The sequence below is a fragment of the Pyxicephalus adspersus genome, chromosome 1 (assembly GCF_032062135.1).
Source record: "Pyxicephalus adspersus chromosome 1, UCB_Pads_2.0, whole genome shotgun sequence".
In the NCBI taxonomy this organism is placed as follows: domain Eukaryota; kingdom Metazoa; phylum Chordata; class Amphibia; order Anura; family Pyxicephalidae; genus Pyxicephalus; species Pyxicephalus adspersus.
The window spans coordinates 129226574-129244521 of NC_092858.1; the positions used below are offsets into that span (position 1 = coordinate 129226574).

At 36.0% G+C, this 17948-nt stretch overlaps 1 protein-coding gene across 1 annotated transcript in view; it reads right to left on the bottom strand.

Moving 5' to 3' along the window:
* TSPAN7 (tetraspanin 7) overlaps window positions 1-17948 on the bottom strand; it is an 80438-nt gene that overhangs the window by 21073 nt on the left and 41417 nt on the right. Inside the window, exon 2 of the mRNA XM_072427317.1 lies at window positions 3431-3619. Coding sequence (XP_072283418.1) covers window positions 3431-3619 — 189 coding nt within the window. The remainder of the gene's footprint in view (window positions 1-3430; window positions 3620-17948) is intronic.

A 17948-nucleotide genomic window follows, 5' to 3' on the forward strand; every position in this document is an offset into this window, starting at 1 on the left:
CCATTATACACAATCATATTTTGTAAATGAGGTCTGTGTAATGATCATGTACATTGACAGGTCTTTTGGGTAAACAAGGCCTGGATGGTGTCCTGGTAACTCCCCTATATTGGGAAAAAAATTTAACAAAAACTGTTGAAAGAATGTATGGACCTGATTGTTGCTTTTGCTTCGAGTCTAGCTTTGATAATTTTTTGATGAATGTAATAAATGCAGCTGATGTGTCTTTGTGTAATGACCTCATTGTAATTGATTTGCAATATTTTTATTCTTAAAAAAGTGAAATTGAAAAGAAAAACCCAACATCATACAAATGTCTTTGACTTCCCTTTTGTTTTGTTACAAATGAAAATAATTTAACATCCCCTAGCTGCTAATCTTTTTGTCACTATATTTCATGCAACAAAAAATTTTTTAAACAGCAAAATGTAAAAAAAGTGTAAATCAGATCAATGGAATATTTTTAGGTAAATTCAAAAAATTCTAAATTGTGTGCTGAAAATACTCTACATTTTTTCATGTATTCAGGTAAACATGTAAATTACGTCAGCTTAATGTAAATATTCTTATCAATGTGTTAATGTGTTACAAATGTTTCCATGTATATTTTATAATTATCAATGAATCCTCTTATCAGACATGTGAAAACATTTTCAGGCTTTCTGCAGTAATGATTGGTACCGGTTACATCATTCCAGTTTCAATTAAATCAGGCCATGTGAGTAAGCTTTCTAAAACAAGGTTACCTGATGTAAATACAACAAATATAGGTCATAAGATCTGTAAATATTGTTAATGGATAACGAATAACAACTTCTCTTTTAAAATACTAACCACAATGGCTTGATCAATCGGCTGTTGTGGTGCTTGCAGGCAGAATAAAGTTTACTACCAGTTTTCAAGATTTTATTTACTCTGGCCAATGTTAGTATGGGAGATTTGACTGTATTAAACTACATTTGATTCATTTTCTTTATATTTTATTTTAAGAGAAAACAGTGTTCATGCAAACATGCTTTAAAGCTGACATACCAACAAAAATTATTGCTACTTTATAAAATAAATAATAGATTTGTTATGCAATTTAAAAATTGCAAACTGAATTTTATTTAGCACCAATGTCTTGCAATCTACTGCGCACACAGTATGTACAGTAGAGCTCAGAGAAGGGAGAGTAAATCAACACCAGAAGCCAATCAGGTGTAGTGCAGTGCCAGAAGCAAAACAGATAGGCAGAGTGGGAGAAAGGTAAACTTGCAGCTCATACTGTGTTCTCTTTGCTTGCCTGACTAAGTGACAGAGCTATGTATCTTAGGACTGAATGCAGAGAAGTCCTTTAGAAAACAGTAGTCATATATATGTTTAATCTGTGTTTTCATGGTTGGCCTGGAGTTTAGTTTTAGCTTTTTAAGAAACCTGTGTGTAGGTGAACAAATGCCATAGTTGAGCCTTCTTTGTGACAGTAATACTTGCTTGCTGACCTCTGACTTCAAATACTTTCTTTAGGCAGTAATAAGAAACCAAAACTAATAGAGAATTATTATGTGGCCATGACTTCTGACACTGGATAATATCCCGGCATTACTTATTTTCAGAAGGTCAGTACTAGCATGTTTATCTTATTTTCACTTACTGAAGGTTTGCTGCTGCAAATTTCAGAATTTTGTTTTACTGTAAATAATCGCTTGCTGGTAATGGGGTCCCCATGAGCTTATGGCAAATCTCCTAACCTGGCCTTCATCACACACAGCCTCATATAAAATAAATGAGGTTTTGATATTTTTAAACTTTTGATTTTTTTAAACTTTTTTTTATTTTTTAGTTGTTTGTTTCAGATTTACAACTTTAATTTTTAAATCTACTACCTCAGGGATCCAGTCTGACAGGAGAATAAATATTTTATCACTGCAAAAGTGAACTCTCTGGCCCTCACGTGTCCCAAAATAAAATTTACATACAAGAACATTCCGTTCTCTGAGATCAGTTTATGGTGAGCTTTTTTGGGGCCACAATATCCAGAATGTGCTGCCTACACGGCGTATAAAATATTGTATACAGTATTCTGAATATAATCTTCTAAAGAAGCTACAAAAGATGAGCTTCATGTTCTTTTGGGTCATACAAGACAAAATAGCTATTTATGTCAATTTCACTAGAAAAATAAAGAGGTATACCTGACATTCCTTTCTAGTAATGCAATCCTACCCAATCCCAGGTAGAAAAATACATTTAAGGGTATATTTATTGAGAAAAAGTGTGATATTCAATGGTACTTAATGCAGGAGTATTCTAGTACATTTTGGAAATAACAGTGTTTGTCTCAACTGCAATGAATATTTGGTGAATGTGCCACATTCAGCGCTTTACAAAGTATGTACAAAATATGTATAGGACTATTTTTACATTTAGTAACATTAATTGAGAATTACCCCCATGTTCTGCCTGTGCCATCTAAGGTTCTTCAGTGTAGTATGGAATGCTGGGAAGGTAAAATCTTGAAAGAACACACTCTACACCAGCGGTGGTCCACGGAGAAGGACCACGCTGGGGGGAGCGCACCGGCCAGAGCCATGTACCATGTCTCCTCTATGGACCGCAGGCTCAGGGCGGTGGGCGGGTTGTGTCTCTGGTTGTGTGCAGTTTCTGACATCATGTCTTCACTCTGAGGGAAGTTTCTTCTCCTTTGAGTAACACACGGCTCCCCGGACATGCCCGGTTCAGAGTCCGTGAATTTAGTGGTCCGTGACGTCCTAAAGGTTGGCGACCACTGCTCTACACAACATTCCACAAAACTTTACGGTGAAGGTCGGTGATAGTACACATGCAAAGCAAGTATATTCCTTTTCAGGTTCTGTTTTTCACTACATATAGTTGGTGATTTGTGGAGAGGGCCTAGGTAGGATAGGGCAGATCTATTTTAGGAAATAAAAACATTTAACCACCCCCCACAACCAGATGTAGTTCCTAGCAGAGCTATGGCATTATCAGGATTAAAAGTTAATCAGAATGACATTTCTGACCAGCCAATTAGGGCAGTCACATTTGTATACAACATGTGGGGATAGTTCACAGCTTGTTTGTTGCTTGGTTCAGCTCGTTGGAGTTATTTACTCCACTGGGTCTACTTGGATAGAAAGTTGACCAGAAATGCCAGGAAAGATATGTGGGGAAGTACAGAATGGCACCAAGCCAGAAATGTAGGCAAGGGGATGATGACTGCACTCAGTATGAGGAACATCATTGAAATTCATTTTAACATTTACTCAAAATAGGGGGGACAGGTGCAAGTTTTAGGAAAAATATGTGGGGTAACTTTAAGTTGTCCTGTGATATAGAAATGATTAAACAATTCAGAGCTAGCTATGAAACATGTAACAAATAGCTGTAGAAATAGCAACATGGAGTACAAAAGATTTGCTTTCATTCTTACCAGTTTCAGCATCCATGGGCTACCACGACAAGTGGCAAAGCATCCAAAAAGTCCAAAGACAATGATTGTAGTGCCAGTTCCGATGAGTACATAGGGAGCATTGGTGGAGTTCTCAGCAATGAGAGATATATATGTTCCTAATGTGAGCTTTCCCCACACTCCAACAGCTAGAAGAATTACTCCAGTAATCTGTAATACATCAAAATAAGAACAAGGGTTAGAGAGAGGATGTAGAGATTATAGGACAAATTGAAATATACGTAGGTTCTTGAAAAGGATGACCTGCAATTCAGCTGACAGTCATTACACATTCTCAACTAGTAGCATCATACAACTGTTCTTTTTACAATCTCCTTATATCCAAACCAATTAGGTGTTGCCTTACAAAAGAAGCCAATACCAAACAAAAAGCACTGTTATTTTGCATATAGTGAGTCTCTTGATCCTCACCCTCAGTCCCCCCTCCTTCACATGAACAGTCAGGGCCCTTCTGCATGAACCATTTCATTAGGTACAGAATGTTCTGGGTTTCTTTTCACCTTTCTAATTTAAACTGTTAGACAGTTAAACTCTTTGCAAGAGTTTATTAAGAAAATTCACGTCATCTGACCGTTAAACCACTTGCAAGAGTTCATTGACAGAAAATTAAATCACATGATATTTAAACAAGCTCTTTCCAAGAGCTTAAAATAGTTTAGTATGAAGAATCTTCTCTATCAAACTGAGGGCGTCATATTAAAGGATTTAATAAATCGACTGATTGAGAATGGCCGTTGTACAGTTCACTAGAAGAAAGTATAGTGGGTGTCAGTCACTCATCCGCCCTCTCTTTAGAACGTTATGTGTACAGAAGTCATTCATTCATCTGTCACTAGAAATTTCAAGCAACAATCATCTGATGTTCATCAGACATCTGTACAAAGTTTAACACGGATATATCAGCATTGCTTTTACCCAAATGTTTTAGGCTAGAAGGCAAGCTTATAAGAAGAATGTATTACCACAGCTAAAGAAACTTTTGGCCAGGTGTTTAGCAATGCTGCAAATGTAAATAATAGCAAAATCTATGTCAGGTTGTAAAAGGTTTAAATTATCATAGGAGCCCTTTGCAGATTGACCAAGGAGAAAGAGAATTCTGTTCAGCAGGCACCACAGGGCACTGTTGCAGGTTCTGCCTTACAATGGCAATAAAGTGAAAAGGGTAGGACTACCATCTCTAGCAAAGAACCGGTGTTTGGATACACACTGAGAAATGGTAGTGGTTGGACGTAATGGGTAACATTAAAGCATATCAAAACCACCAAAAAACTAGAATGTTTTATTTTGCAACTTTTTCCCTTGATTTTAACCTGGTAATTCTTCTAGTAACACAATTCCTATCTTAAGATGACATGTCTATGGAAAAGTGTTGTCACCCTAGATTGCTTGCTCCTGATTTGGGAAACAAGTACTTCCCCATCTCTATGACAAAATGAGGGGTTTTGTATTCCACAATAGGTAACTTCTATAATGGAGCTAATAAAGGTATGGTGCCACATCCAATATCATTAGAGATACAAAATGAATAAATAAACATTATTAAAGACTTTTAAGGCACCTTTTGTCAATAACCATTCACAAAACCCTGAGTCCCTGGGTCTCATTTATCTCTCAACGTGTTTGGCAAGATGTGCTTCTTTAGGAAAGAAAAATTACGAGACTAGTACACGCTAGAAGGTGGCTTAGAAGACGGATAACATTGTTTAAGATTTTAGTTAGGTGCACAGGGAATTACTAGTACATTGACATTTTAGCTGGTACTTTTCAAAATGTAACATTTTGTTAGACATTCTAATGGATCATTCGACAGCCAACTTTCTGGAGGGATGGAGTTCAACTTTTTTACGTTGGGTGGGAAGAAATTGTAGGCGGCTGGTGGGCCCTGTATTGTCCCCCAGCACTTTTCGGTAACTACCCGGCTGTTTTTGAGTGGTTACTGAAAAGTGCTGGGTGGTATGTTTGGCTAAAAGGGGCTTGGGAGAACACTGACGTAGCAGTAGTAGAAAGCAGCAATGGATGGAAAGTGTATATTGTAACTATGTATAGTTTTAGAGGTCAGCACTATTTTATTGGTAAGTGTGTACAGAAGTGAAAACAAATGTGTACATATCCATAGAAGTGAAAAGGTTACCTAAAACTAACTACACAACTTCAGAGATAATCATCTCCATAATTAACAAAACATAAAATGGATATAAACTAAGAGAGGTTATCAGCTTATTCAGCCTGTTTTATACATCATGGTGCATCATATATGATACAGGTATCCAAAAAAGATTTTTAAAAGTCAGCATCAGTACAGCCATTGCAAAAAATGAATATTCAGACATGGTTAGATGTACAATGTTAACTTTCAGCTTACTCCTACAGATGCTATTTTAGTAATATAAAGGATCCAGCAGGTTCAGTGCAAAAAAACTCTTTTTCCATGTCTGATAATATATCTCTGCACACTTCAGTCCCATCAAGATTTTGTCAACAGATTCCTTGCGTTTTAATGGCCAATAAAGTATTCCAACATTCCTCACAGTAAGTTTTTACATTTTTTAATCACATGAACAGGAAAATTAAGTCACTAACAAACCTGGCAGCTTAAATCTGGTCAGACAGGTTGGCAGAAAATTTCTATCTGCTCTACGCACAACACAAAACCCCTATACATACATGAACTAATTAAAAAGGTCAAACATTGTGTCCTGGAAAAAAACTTCAGCGTTTGTTAATCTAATTTAATCTAAAATTAATAAAAGGAAATGGTTCTTTTCTTTGCTTTATAAACACAGATCTAATAGGGTACATACAAACATTGCTGCCCCATTACACAATAGTTACCAGCCCTACTAATGTAGAAATAATGTTTGTTGTGGTTTATGTTTATGTAAGCAGACTTCCCAAAGTCACCTGCCATCACGTGCAACACAGCAGCAGGGTGAAGGGACAATAACACACTAAAGACAGGCAGACAGGCAGGTTTATAAAGTCGTTGCTTTGGGATTTTACTGTGGCTTCAAATTTTTATAGAACATTATAAAGAGAATATATTCTAAGCTTTGCACACACAACACAGATCACATATGATCAATGGCTATTAGTATAGCGTCTGATAATTGTGATACCGACAATACTGGATACCTTTATTTTTTATACAACCCTATATTTTAACATAGGCAGGTTATATGTTGAATGATTACATTTATGTCTGTTACCTGCATACTGGTACATAGAGTTACAGAACTTAATTCGGAGTTAAAGTGATTGCAGTACATTTATTTTTATAGGATGCCTATTGCACCAAAATTGTGTGCTACCATGTGCTTCAACACAGGTTTGTGCTATTTAGAATGCATTCACACCAAACATATTTTTATCAACGTGTGTTAATGTACATTGTGCTGGTACACTTCACTGGGAATCACACTTCAACACATTCCTCCAAATCTGTATCATAGTAATGTGTGCTGCAATGTAGAACAACTAAAGCAGTCCTCAAACTCAGTAATGACCTTCTGTTTTAAGGAGTGTTGCAGCCATCATTGTAAATGGGGCACCTAGCCTGTCAATGCACAAAAATGGATACTCCGCTGAGCACTGTATTGTAAGGTGAATGGATAATTAGAGCATATAGAACCCCAGCTTGGCCACAATAGACTGCAAAAACAAGACAAAAGGAGAACCCCACAAAAAAAAATCTAGAAACGTTATTTTGTCAGTTTGGTGTTTATCATGTGTACCCTTGTACTATCTTTATGGGATACTGCACCTAATTTGCACTAGTACTATTTGCTCAATACTTTCCGTGCATGCACAGGCAGTGGAGTGCACAAAGCAGCAGCTCAGTGATTGTGGAATAAACATTCTCTGAAAATAAAGGGAGTTGTAATCAACAACATGCTGTGCCTTACAGGTATTTGAGCTCTTCCTTAACTGTTCCAGAGTCACAAGGGTACGGACTGTATAGAAAGAAAATTATTACAGTGCCAACTGCTGCGACAACTGCTATTGATCTTTGCAGAATAAGCAAAGACAAAGCAACACCATTGAAGTCCTTTACCAAGATCTCATACATCATGCTCTGTACAACGAGAGAATTGTGAGGACTTTCACATATACGTACATACACATTAGGTGCCTTAAAAGTAAATGCTTTAATTTTCTATCTGGACATGATTAACTCCAGATAGGTGTAATAATGATATTTTTTAATTAAATTTCTTTTCACAGAAAATATGTACTAAGTGTGGCCAAAAAATAAATAAAATGTCAGTCTAATATATACCATTATAGCCTTCACACAAGGAAAAGAAGAAAAAAACTATAATATCTAGGAGAAGAATTAATATGTGGTCACGGGGACATCTCCAAGGGAAAATATGCAATGGATTGAATAACAGACAGGCAAGAATGTAGACACATCTCACTTTAACCACAGTTGTATTGCGGTCTTAAAAAATTGGCATTTTCAGTAAATTCAGGATTCAGCCTTCCACTAAGACTCTGGTTATTACTTGAATACTCTAAGCCATGTTTCAAGCTACTGTATGGTAAAAAAGAATGTAAATCAAGAAACTTAGAGGGAATAAAATATAAATCACAGCACAGTGGTTTTCATTTCAACTTTGCTCTAACAGCAAAACAGAATGAAAGTTTGTCACAGGATTCTTCATTTAGTCTCCTCCTTGTATAACACAGTTTCCCTGTGAGGTTCTACTTTACAAGGGTTGGTCATGGAAAGGATAGCTACACAAGCAATAGAGGTTATCCTTAGGAGCCCATTCACATTTGCCATGCAGTGTGGCATCTTAATAAGGCTTGCATTAGGTCAGTCATTCATTTATGATATGCCAATGCACAAAAAAAAAATAATGCTCCATTTTTGGCAACACTCTGAAATGCAACTTAGTGTTCTTACTGATCTGCAATGTACAGAAGGTGCATTGGGGTACAAGTCTTAATGACTGGCACTGAATCACACTAATATGTATAACATGTTCTTATGGGTTATAGTAACATGCACCTCTCCCAGTCCATGTACTGATGTACAAAGAGTAACAATAACATGAACAGAAGTCAAGGCACGGTATCCAGTAAGTGAATAGATGAGGGCAGGTCATATAGATAAGCCATGGGCCAGGCAGGCCAGGTGAGGTATCCAGGTGTAGAGGAGAGTTTAAGGTTGTGATCAATTAGAGATTGAGTAAGGCAGCAAACAAGAAAGGTCAGGCAGAATACAGAAATAATACCACAAATGGTAATGCACTAAGAAGTAACAGATACCAATACTAATATTCACTAAAATGCAGCTTTCTGCGATTGAGCCGCAATTATGCTGAACTGCTTCTGAATTCAGAGCAAAGTTGCCACTCTCATGTCTGCTTGCACCACATTAGCTGAAAAAATGTTGCAGGGTCTAATCTATCAGAATTCTCACTGCTGATTCGCAAGCCAATAACTGATCATTCACCACCTGACCAAGCCTAGTACTCCCTATTGATTTTTGGAATAATAGCTCCACTTGTGTTGCTGAATTCTTTCCAATGGGAGCTGCTGTGTCCAGAAGAGAAATACATAAGCCAGCCAATCATTAAAAGGTTAAGAAAGTTTTTGTCTTTTAGTTTATAAGACTTGTGCATCAAAACTAGCTTTTGTTTGGGCTTTCATAATTTAAATTTAGGGGCCTTTAAAATATGCAAAAAGATGAACTGTGATGAATTATGAATAGTACATCCCTTGAATAGTGATTGAAGATCCTATCTTCAAAGACAGCATACTTTGCAAAGATGACTAGCACATGCTTTTTGAGTCAATGACGTTTAACAGATATGTCCATACTGGCTGAAGGCCAAATCGAGGACTGATATACCTGTTTATTTAGGATGTTCGCTTTGCCACTTATCACAACTCACTCCTTGTGCAGCAAGATATGTCCAGATAACTGAAACTGAGGCAAAAGTGTGTGCAAAACAAACCCGGTCATAAAACAACGTGACATTATCAAAATTCCTAAATCTACGAAAGCACTCGGATCGGACACTAAAAAAAGAAACCCTAGTGTTGTACTAACTAAATGAAAACTGTATATGTCATAGTATTTTTTTTTAATAACAACTCAAGTTACAAATATCAAAAGGAGCAAAATAGTTTCAGCATAAAACGTTCTCTTGTGGTGGCCTCGTCACTGTCCCCATTGCTGTGTGCTCAGCGGATTGAAGTACACGGGGACATGGGCATGAATGGGGACAGGGGAGATGGGGGGACACAACAAGAGGTAATGTTTTAAACTAAAACATTTAGTCTCTTTGATATGTAGAACTACTGCTGTATCTACTGCTTTAAAGTTAAATTGTTCCATTCCTCCCCACTTGTGTTGCCTTGGCTTTTTTCTTTCAGCTACTTGCTTTTTGCTCACGCTAATTTTCTAGCTTCATGTGTGAGCACTTCCCAGGGTGATCTGTAAGTAATTGCAGCCCGGAGAGTGTGGGAGAGGCAGTGCTGTGAACTGAAAGATCCCATGTCTTTGCTGAAGTTTATTTAGCTAATGTCATGGTGTTTTACCTCACACAAACGTCTGTTAAACTTACACTCCGTGTGTCAGCAGTAGCAGAGGAGAACTGATAGAGAAAGTGAAAAACTGTTGTGGGAGGAATGTTGTGGGAGAACAAGCTTAGCAGATGGTAAGGGAGGTATGGAGGAAGTGTTAAGTCTGCTTACGTTTAACACAAGAGAGAAGGTTGGGCTGATTTAGATTTTATATTGAAGAGATAACAAGGTTTTATAATGCAGATCAATGTATGGGTGACTGTGCTGAGCTATGGAAGCTCCCGGTCCCTGCCTCTATTTAGTCAATTGTCACAGAGACTGGCAGAGAATGTTGACTCTTCCTGCCTTTAAAGGCTAGATCTTTTGCAGCCCCTTGTAATAATGTCATATGGACTAAGAAAAAGATCACATGGTTCAAAGATAAAGTTCAGACTTGAGTTCAGCTTTGAGGAAACTAAACCCTGACATCTGCAGCAAACAAAAACAACTCAGAATCCCGTTTCAAATACAGTTACCTTGATGTTGTGACCAGGAAAGCAATATCAGAACCATGGCAATATGTAAACAGAAGGGAAAGCAGTATCAAACCCTTTGACGCTTCTTTGTCACATGAGGTTTTAGAAGAAGATAGAGCAATACAAAGGATCATCTATTCCACTGCTAAAAGCTGATATCACCATGACAAGATGCTCCTAAGAGAATCCATGTGGCTGGGTGTCAGTGTATATAAGAAACATTAAACATGTCCAAGTTTACCAGGTACAATATTTTTACAAGAAGACAGATTTGTAGGATTTGGGTGTTATTTATAGACAGCGTATTATACTTGCATATGGGGGAAGAGATATGTTAAGCTTTTTACAGTACTGCCCACACACACCCAACCCACATCCCAAACAAATTGCAATTTACCCAAATTCAACAAGCGAAACCTAACCTAATCTAGGGATTTAGCCTTAAGTACAAGCTTTACACAAGCCTCATACTATTCACATCAAACAATGGTTGTAAAACTTAATATATTTTTTACATGATAGTTTTAGTCATAAAGCAAATGTTATTCAGTCTCTTTAGACATGTAAGTACACTTTTACTATATTGCATTTAATACGTGGCAGATGACTGGGACTGCTGTGCTGTACATTATACAATTATCTACAGATCCCCCTAATTTGGTGGTTGGCATAACACATTTTACTATATGAACAACCAACTAAGCCATGTTAGTGGAAGATGCTTTGATCAAAAAAGGAAGGATTCCTTGCAGAGAACAGGCTATGCTATAGGAATGAAAGATCCCAACATGCTCTGAAACGAATATCAAAAAGATGTCAAATCTTCCATAATAGTTTTAATAGCTGAAAATTGCCATCCTCAAACAAGCCAGAGCCACCTAACATTATATGGGGAATACTGGAAGAAGTATAACAATCCTATTTAGCAGACCTTATTTTATTACTAAATAAATTAAAATTGTGGTATATATGGAAGATGTGAGTCAACTTAAAAGTGCTTTTAAAGTCTATTGAGGTTTGTCATGAAAAAAGACAAAGGTTGATGCTGAAAGAAAAAAACAAAAGAGGAATGAAAATGGAGTGAATTTTGGGATTTATTCTTGAAGGGGTCTTTAAAAAAAAAAAAGGTCCCAATGTGTGAACCTTTCAAGGATCATCAACGTGAAATAGGCATGCAACACTAAACAGCAGCAGTAACAGGAAAATAATGCAGACCACTGACTCTACAAAACCAGTAGTCAAACAATTCCCAATGCTGGGCCTTCTTTAGAACCAGGGTTCTCCCCAGGCACTTTTAGCTGGGCGCACCACCCGGCACTTTTCAGCACCCACCCGGCTGTTTTTGGGTGGTTACCAAAGAGTTTGTTTACAATACAGGGGCTGTCACCCACCTAAAATTTCTTCCCACACGGCTTAAATAAATTTCTGGGTTGAGCACTGAGAACAATTTTTGTGTTTGCCAGTATATACATTATTCAGGCTTAGATAGACAGCAAAAGCTGTTTCTATTCACTAAAAGTGATGGTTATGTATAAAATGAACATATTAAAGGATTAACATCTATGCAGACTTTCTGCCTCCAAAGATTATGTCAGAAAAATAGAGTGGTTCCAAAACTTTCATATCTCAATCTTACTCTATTGCATGCACATGTATATATGATATAAACTGCCAGGTGTAACCATGTATTAGGATTGTTTCATGTTATATTAAGTATAGAAGCCATCTACACTAAAATCACTGCACTATTAATTGGCAACCGGTTTCAATCCTGGACCAGATCCATTGTAGGTTTGCAGCATTACCCAGGTTCTCTCATGATAGTCTATCTTCTCCAGTCTTGGAAATCTTCAATAAATCAGGCCCACTGTGCTCAATGCGCAAATATTTTTTTGCATTCATCATTGTAATGGCAATAAAACAATCTATTTGTGTTTAGCAGTTTCAATATTCCATACTTGTAAAGGAGAAACATGATTGAAACAAATTATGCATTTTGAAAAGTGTTCTTTTTGTATTGCATTTCGGAACATAAGGTACAACATGAATACAAAGAGTAACATTAAAGGCTTTTATCGAATATTGAGAGGCAAACTGAGCTAGCACGTACAAAAAGGAATATATGCAGACACATGGAGGGTCAATGACCCCCTGCTTCCTTTAGGTTAAACAGCTGAACTTTACAGTATTATGCTCTTAGATCAATGGTAAACAATTAAAGTTGCTGAACTGTGAATCACTAAAAGATCAGAGGTAAAATACACTCATGCACTTTAATGAAGAACACCATGTTCTTGTCAATACCATAAACTGTAGGCTAAGTGGAAAGTGAAGGCCAATTCAGATTTTTATTTATTTATACTTTAAAGCTGTTTCCAGATTATTTTACCAGGTTTTGACAATCTTTAGGCTTTTAATATGTTGTGGCCACGTGAACCCTGTGGATCCAGCAAATCTAAAATGGATCTGGTCCAGGATATAAAACATTTGTCAAGTCCAGGTTCTCCCATGATAGGAAATCTTCTCTATACTTAGAGAGCTTTAATAAATCGGCCCCTTATGACAATATTGTGCAAATCATGCAACATCATTAGTCTTCTACAGAATTTTGGGGCCATTCATATTAAATCCCAATCTCAGTATTTTTGTTTAGGTTTCAACATTTTAAACCACATTGATTTATTAAAAGTTTAAAAACAAATTTGTAAACCAACTCTGGCTAAAACAGATCCCCTATGCCCCTTTACCTCTAACAAAGACAGTTTGTGGAGATGAACTAACAATAAAAAACACCAGTCTTGTCTGTAATTTTTACAGGGCCCAAATCTACATTTTATTGTACCATCACCTAGCAAATCCCTAACTTGTATCTCTAGCCTGTAAACTACTTCCACACAAATACTGGAACTGACCATAGGTAACATATGACATGCCCATGGACTTGCTAAAGTGCTGTGTAATTTGTCTAGATAAGTACAAGGTCCACATATTTTGGGTTGTTTCTTTTAATGGGTTTTTGTAATGATTTGACCCTCAAACATCAAAGATCTAAAAGTCCCAACTGCCCCCTACCACACATAAATGAATATACAACACAGAATAAAAAGTGTTCACAGATTAATGAAACTTCTACATAGCTTGCCCATCAGTAACAGAAAAGAAGAGAACAATTTGAAGATACTATTAATTTCCCACCTAGGACTGTCTTGACCAAAAATGTTAATTCTTTTTAAGAATCACAGAAAAATCTGGAAAAATGGACTGTGATAAATATTTCCATTATATTGTAGAAATACTTGTGTAATAAATATAGCAGCCTTATATCTATTTTTTTGCATGATTTCATCCCTACAGTGTCCCAAAACAACTTTACACATTATTCTTTGTGAATCTTACCATTAACAACAAATTGCATCACCTAAACATATATATGAAAATGCTTTTATGATATCATTTCAGAAGGTTCAACTTTATAGACCCTGGTTTTACATAAAGTCTGGCTTTTGATAAATAACCCAATTTCTTTTAGTAATTTATATAGCATCGAATCAATGAATTTCATCTAGTCACTAAAATGCAAAATCCATACTTAAGTTCTCAAATTGTAAAAGTATTGATTTTTAAGAATAATAAAAAAAAGAAACTGGGCTGAGATAAATTCTGGGGAAAAAATTAACAGCAAAAAACTACTATACAACGAAATGCACAATCCAAGATAAGCATGGCTTGCTTGCTAAGATATTTGCATGGGGCAAACTAAGAATGAGTTTGAGATGTGCTTACATGTACAAACTATACCAAATACAATAAATTTAACACTGAAGATATCAGCACCCATCTAGGCATTTGCTTATAATGAACACACATTCTCATTGTGATTATTGCTCTGTGGGAATGTTTGCATTAGATAATGAAAATGGCTTTATAACAAGTGGAATGTGACCACACACAACAAGAGAACCTTACAACAACATACACTAAATGTACATCAAATTATTAAAAATACCAGGAAGCTGTGTTGATGGCTAAAAAATTGCTTTACCACTTTTTTAAAAGTACCACAAAAACTTTTGGGTAACTCGGGATTTCCTTTTCACAAAATGATCTACTGGTCACATGACTTTAGACCAAAAAAGTGCTAATACATCACAAAATAGAATTTGGTAACACCTACAAGAATTTAATAAATCGTGAACTTCGTAAGCCAGATATTAAGTCCATTTATTTCAAAAAACATTATGAAATCGATTACATTTACTATCCTGTTTTTCTTGCTGAACACAATTTATAGCTTCAAAGAAATTAGTTTTTTTGAACAAACTCAGCATTATTTTAATCCTAAATCTTATGGTCAACTACACTGTTTTAAACATTTAGTTCAGCCAAGGTGTCTGTATACCAAAGCAATCTGAAAACACAATGCGTGTGTATAAAAGGTAAATAGGCATAGTCATAGTTGGTACAACTTAAATTTACATAACTGTACACCTCTATGGAATTCTATTTAATTAAGTCATTAAACACATATACCTGGAAGATTTCCATGAGGGAATGTTTGAGAGAATGTCCGATTCCCTGTTTTAAAAATAGAGCCCTATATGTGTAAATTAGGGCAAATAGGGAAGGGTCAGAGACTCTGTTAAGCGATCTGTATCCTTACTGGGAGATTCACCCCCCTTTATTTTTCATGGTGACTACTGCCAGCAAAGTTTGGTTTACATGGGTGTTTCATTATGATGTTTGTATGTTTTTAAGTGTATATACAAATGTTTTAAACCAGTCCATGTGACAGAGATAATATATAGAGGTGAAAACAGCTACAAATGTCCAATGGTCTCTGATTTGTAAATGTTTCTGAGTATTTGCAACTTTTTATGAACTTTTCAAAGAGTTTATTTGTGTTCAGAGAGTGTTTAAGTGTTTTTTTTAGGCTGTTTTTTTTGCAGTTCAAAAACACCTCTATGTGGTGACACAATGGAATGCATAGAATGTTAACACATGAGGATTTCAGCTTTTTAATGCTGGGGTATGTAAACTGGGACTTTGACAGAAAGTAAGGTAAAATCCAACATTTTGAGTTGTTATCAGAGTAGTAGGTAAAAAAATATCCCCAATGGGGACACATGTTTAATAACAAGTGTCTGTGATGAAAATTTCGTAGTCAGCTCCCTTTTAATAGCAACAAAATCAAGGAACAAAAATTCATTTTAGAAATTAACAAAAGGAAGCAAATAAATGAGTAAAAAGCAAACTATTGTGCATGAAAACTAAAATTGCGCTATACATATCCGTTACTGCCACAAACACAGGAATTCAAGGGCCATTATTCAAAGGTTAATGCTAAATTGATGAGCTGTAAAGGCTTTTAAAGCCTGTCCTAAAAAAAACATTTGGGTACAGTAGTTTTTTCTAATTTTTGAAGGACCATGCAGTTTTTAAAATTTTGTTGTATTTATTTGCTTAACATGACTTTATATGTTACTACTTTTACTAAGAATTGGGGATTATTATAATTTGATCATGTGCACTAAAATTAATTTACGTGTATTTTTAACATAAAATTTAGGTCTGATAAAGAGTTGTGATGATGACTGGATGACCAATTCAACAAATGTGAATGGGAAAAAAAAATATGGATTCAGTGACCTTGTTATTCCTGTTACCATAATGTGAATATAAAACTTTGTCCGGAATTCAAACCCAAGTGAATTCCATACCATGTGAGGTTTTTGGCAACCTCTCTTGAAGATTCCTACATACTCAAGAGATGTAGGACTGGAATCAAGCAGTGACACCACTGACATTTTTCAAACTTAGTCTCTAATGGGGAGTTTAAATTAAAGCTTGCCTAGTTACATAAGTGTATGAAATACTACAAGATCTCATCTTTATAGTGTTGAAGATACTGTGAAGATAGTTGAAGTAAACATTTTTATGAATTCCTAAAGTGTACATAAAAAGAATTGTACAGGGATATTCCAAATAGCCCCCAACAAATCCAACAACCCATACAAGTCTTATACATTACCCCTAAAAACCTAGGGATATGTATGTTCTACTCATGCTAGCACTACAGTTTCCTCCCATATCCCCAATACATACAGTAAAGTCAATTGGCTTCTCCACAAAATTGTCCTTAGACTGTGATAATAACATATGACTATGGTAGGGAAATTAGATTGTGAGCTCCTTTAAAGCACAGTTAGTGACATGACTATAAACACTGTATAGCATTGTGTAAGATGTATGTGCTATATAAATACAAGTTGATAATAGTATTAGTATTTTAATTCATTAGTAATTTAATAGTTAGATATATGGCAGTTATAAAAGTAATAATATTATCTGCATTTATGGCCATTGCAGTGTTTACTATATCCTTCCTCTTTGGTAATTTGTGAACTCAGGAGAAAGCATCTGGTAAACCTTCATCACAGCTATATAAAGAGAAGGAACAATTATCAGTTAGTTTAGAAGTGAGCAGTAAGGAATGTTGAGTCTCTTTGAAAACAACCAGAGAACACAAGGGCAGAAATTGCATAGGAGTTCAAATGCTAGCACTTTGCTTAAAACTGCTCTGGCATACCAAACACTTACTTGATACAAATCTCAGCCACATACCAACACATGAACATTGATACATGATGTGAATGAGAAGAATGATATGCATGGAGGTTTGGTGACCATAGGTGATAAAAATATAGGTTTTCTCATAAACACTACCCAATGACCTTGAGCTTTAAATAAGTAAGTATCACACACAGATAGAAAGCTGTTTATAGCTACACAGTATTGTAATAGTGGAGGAGCCTGTGGCATCATTGCATTTTATGGGTCAGTAATAAAAGTTTTCTGACATGGGTAAGAGTTACGCATCAAATGTTTTTTTATTAATAAACAGTGTTAAACTACAAAAGCATGTTTTATGTGGAGAATCTTTTGTGCAGCCACTATAAAGTGCTTATAATCAACTAAGCATAAGGTACTGGTTGGTTGGTATTGGTTCAGCTCAGAAGAAGAATCGTTAGGGCAGTTACTTAATAACTTATCCCATCAAATAATTTATACCGCAATCTGTAAGTGGGGGGACTTCTTGGACTGGGTGCACTCTTACCCACTAATCAATATTATGAATTGAATAGAAAAAAAACTAGGGAGGTATTCGGAGGTATTAAGTATAGGCTTAACCTTCCTTCAAAATTTTCCCCCCTTCCCCTCCTTTAAAAAAAAACCTTTCTGTCCAATAGTTTACCCAGTATCACAGGCTAACAATCCAGTGTATTTTTTTACAACTGTCATTATGAATCCAACCACAGAAAGATACACATGAAAAAAGACAATAAAATAAATGTCACTTGAAAACTCAGGCAGCAGTGCAGTGGTACAGGATACGTGGCAGAATCTCTTCATTTTGCCATTTGCTACTG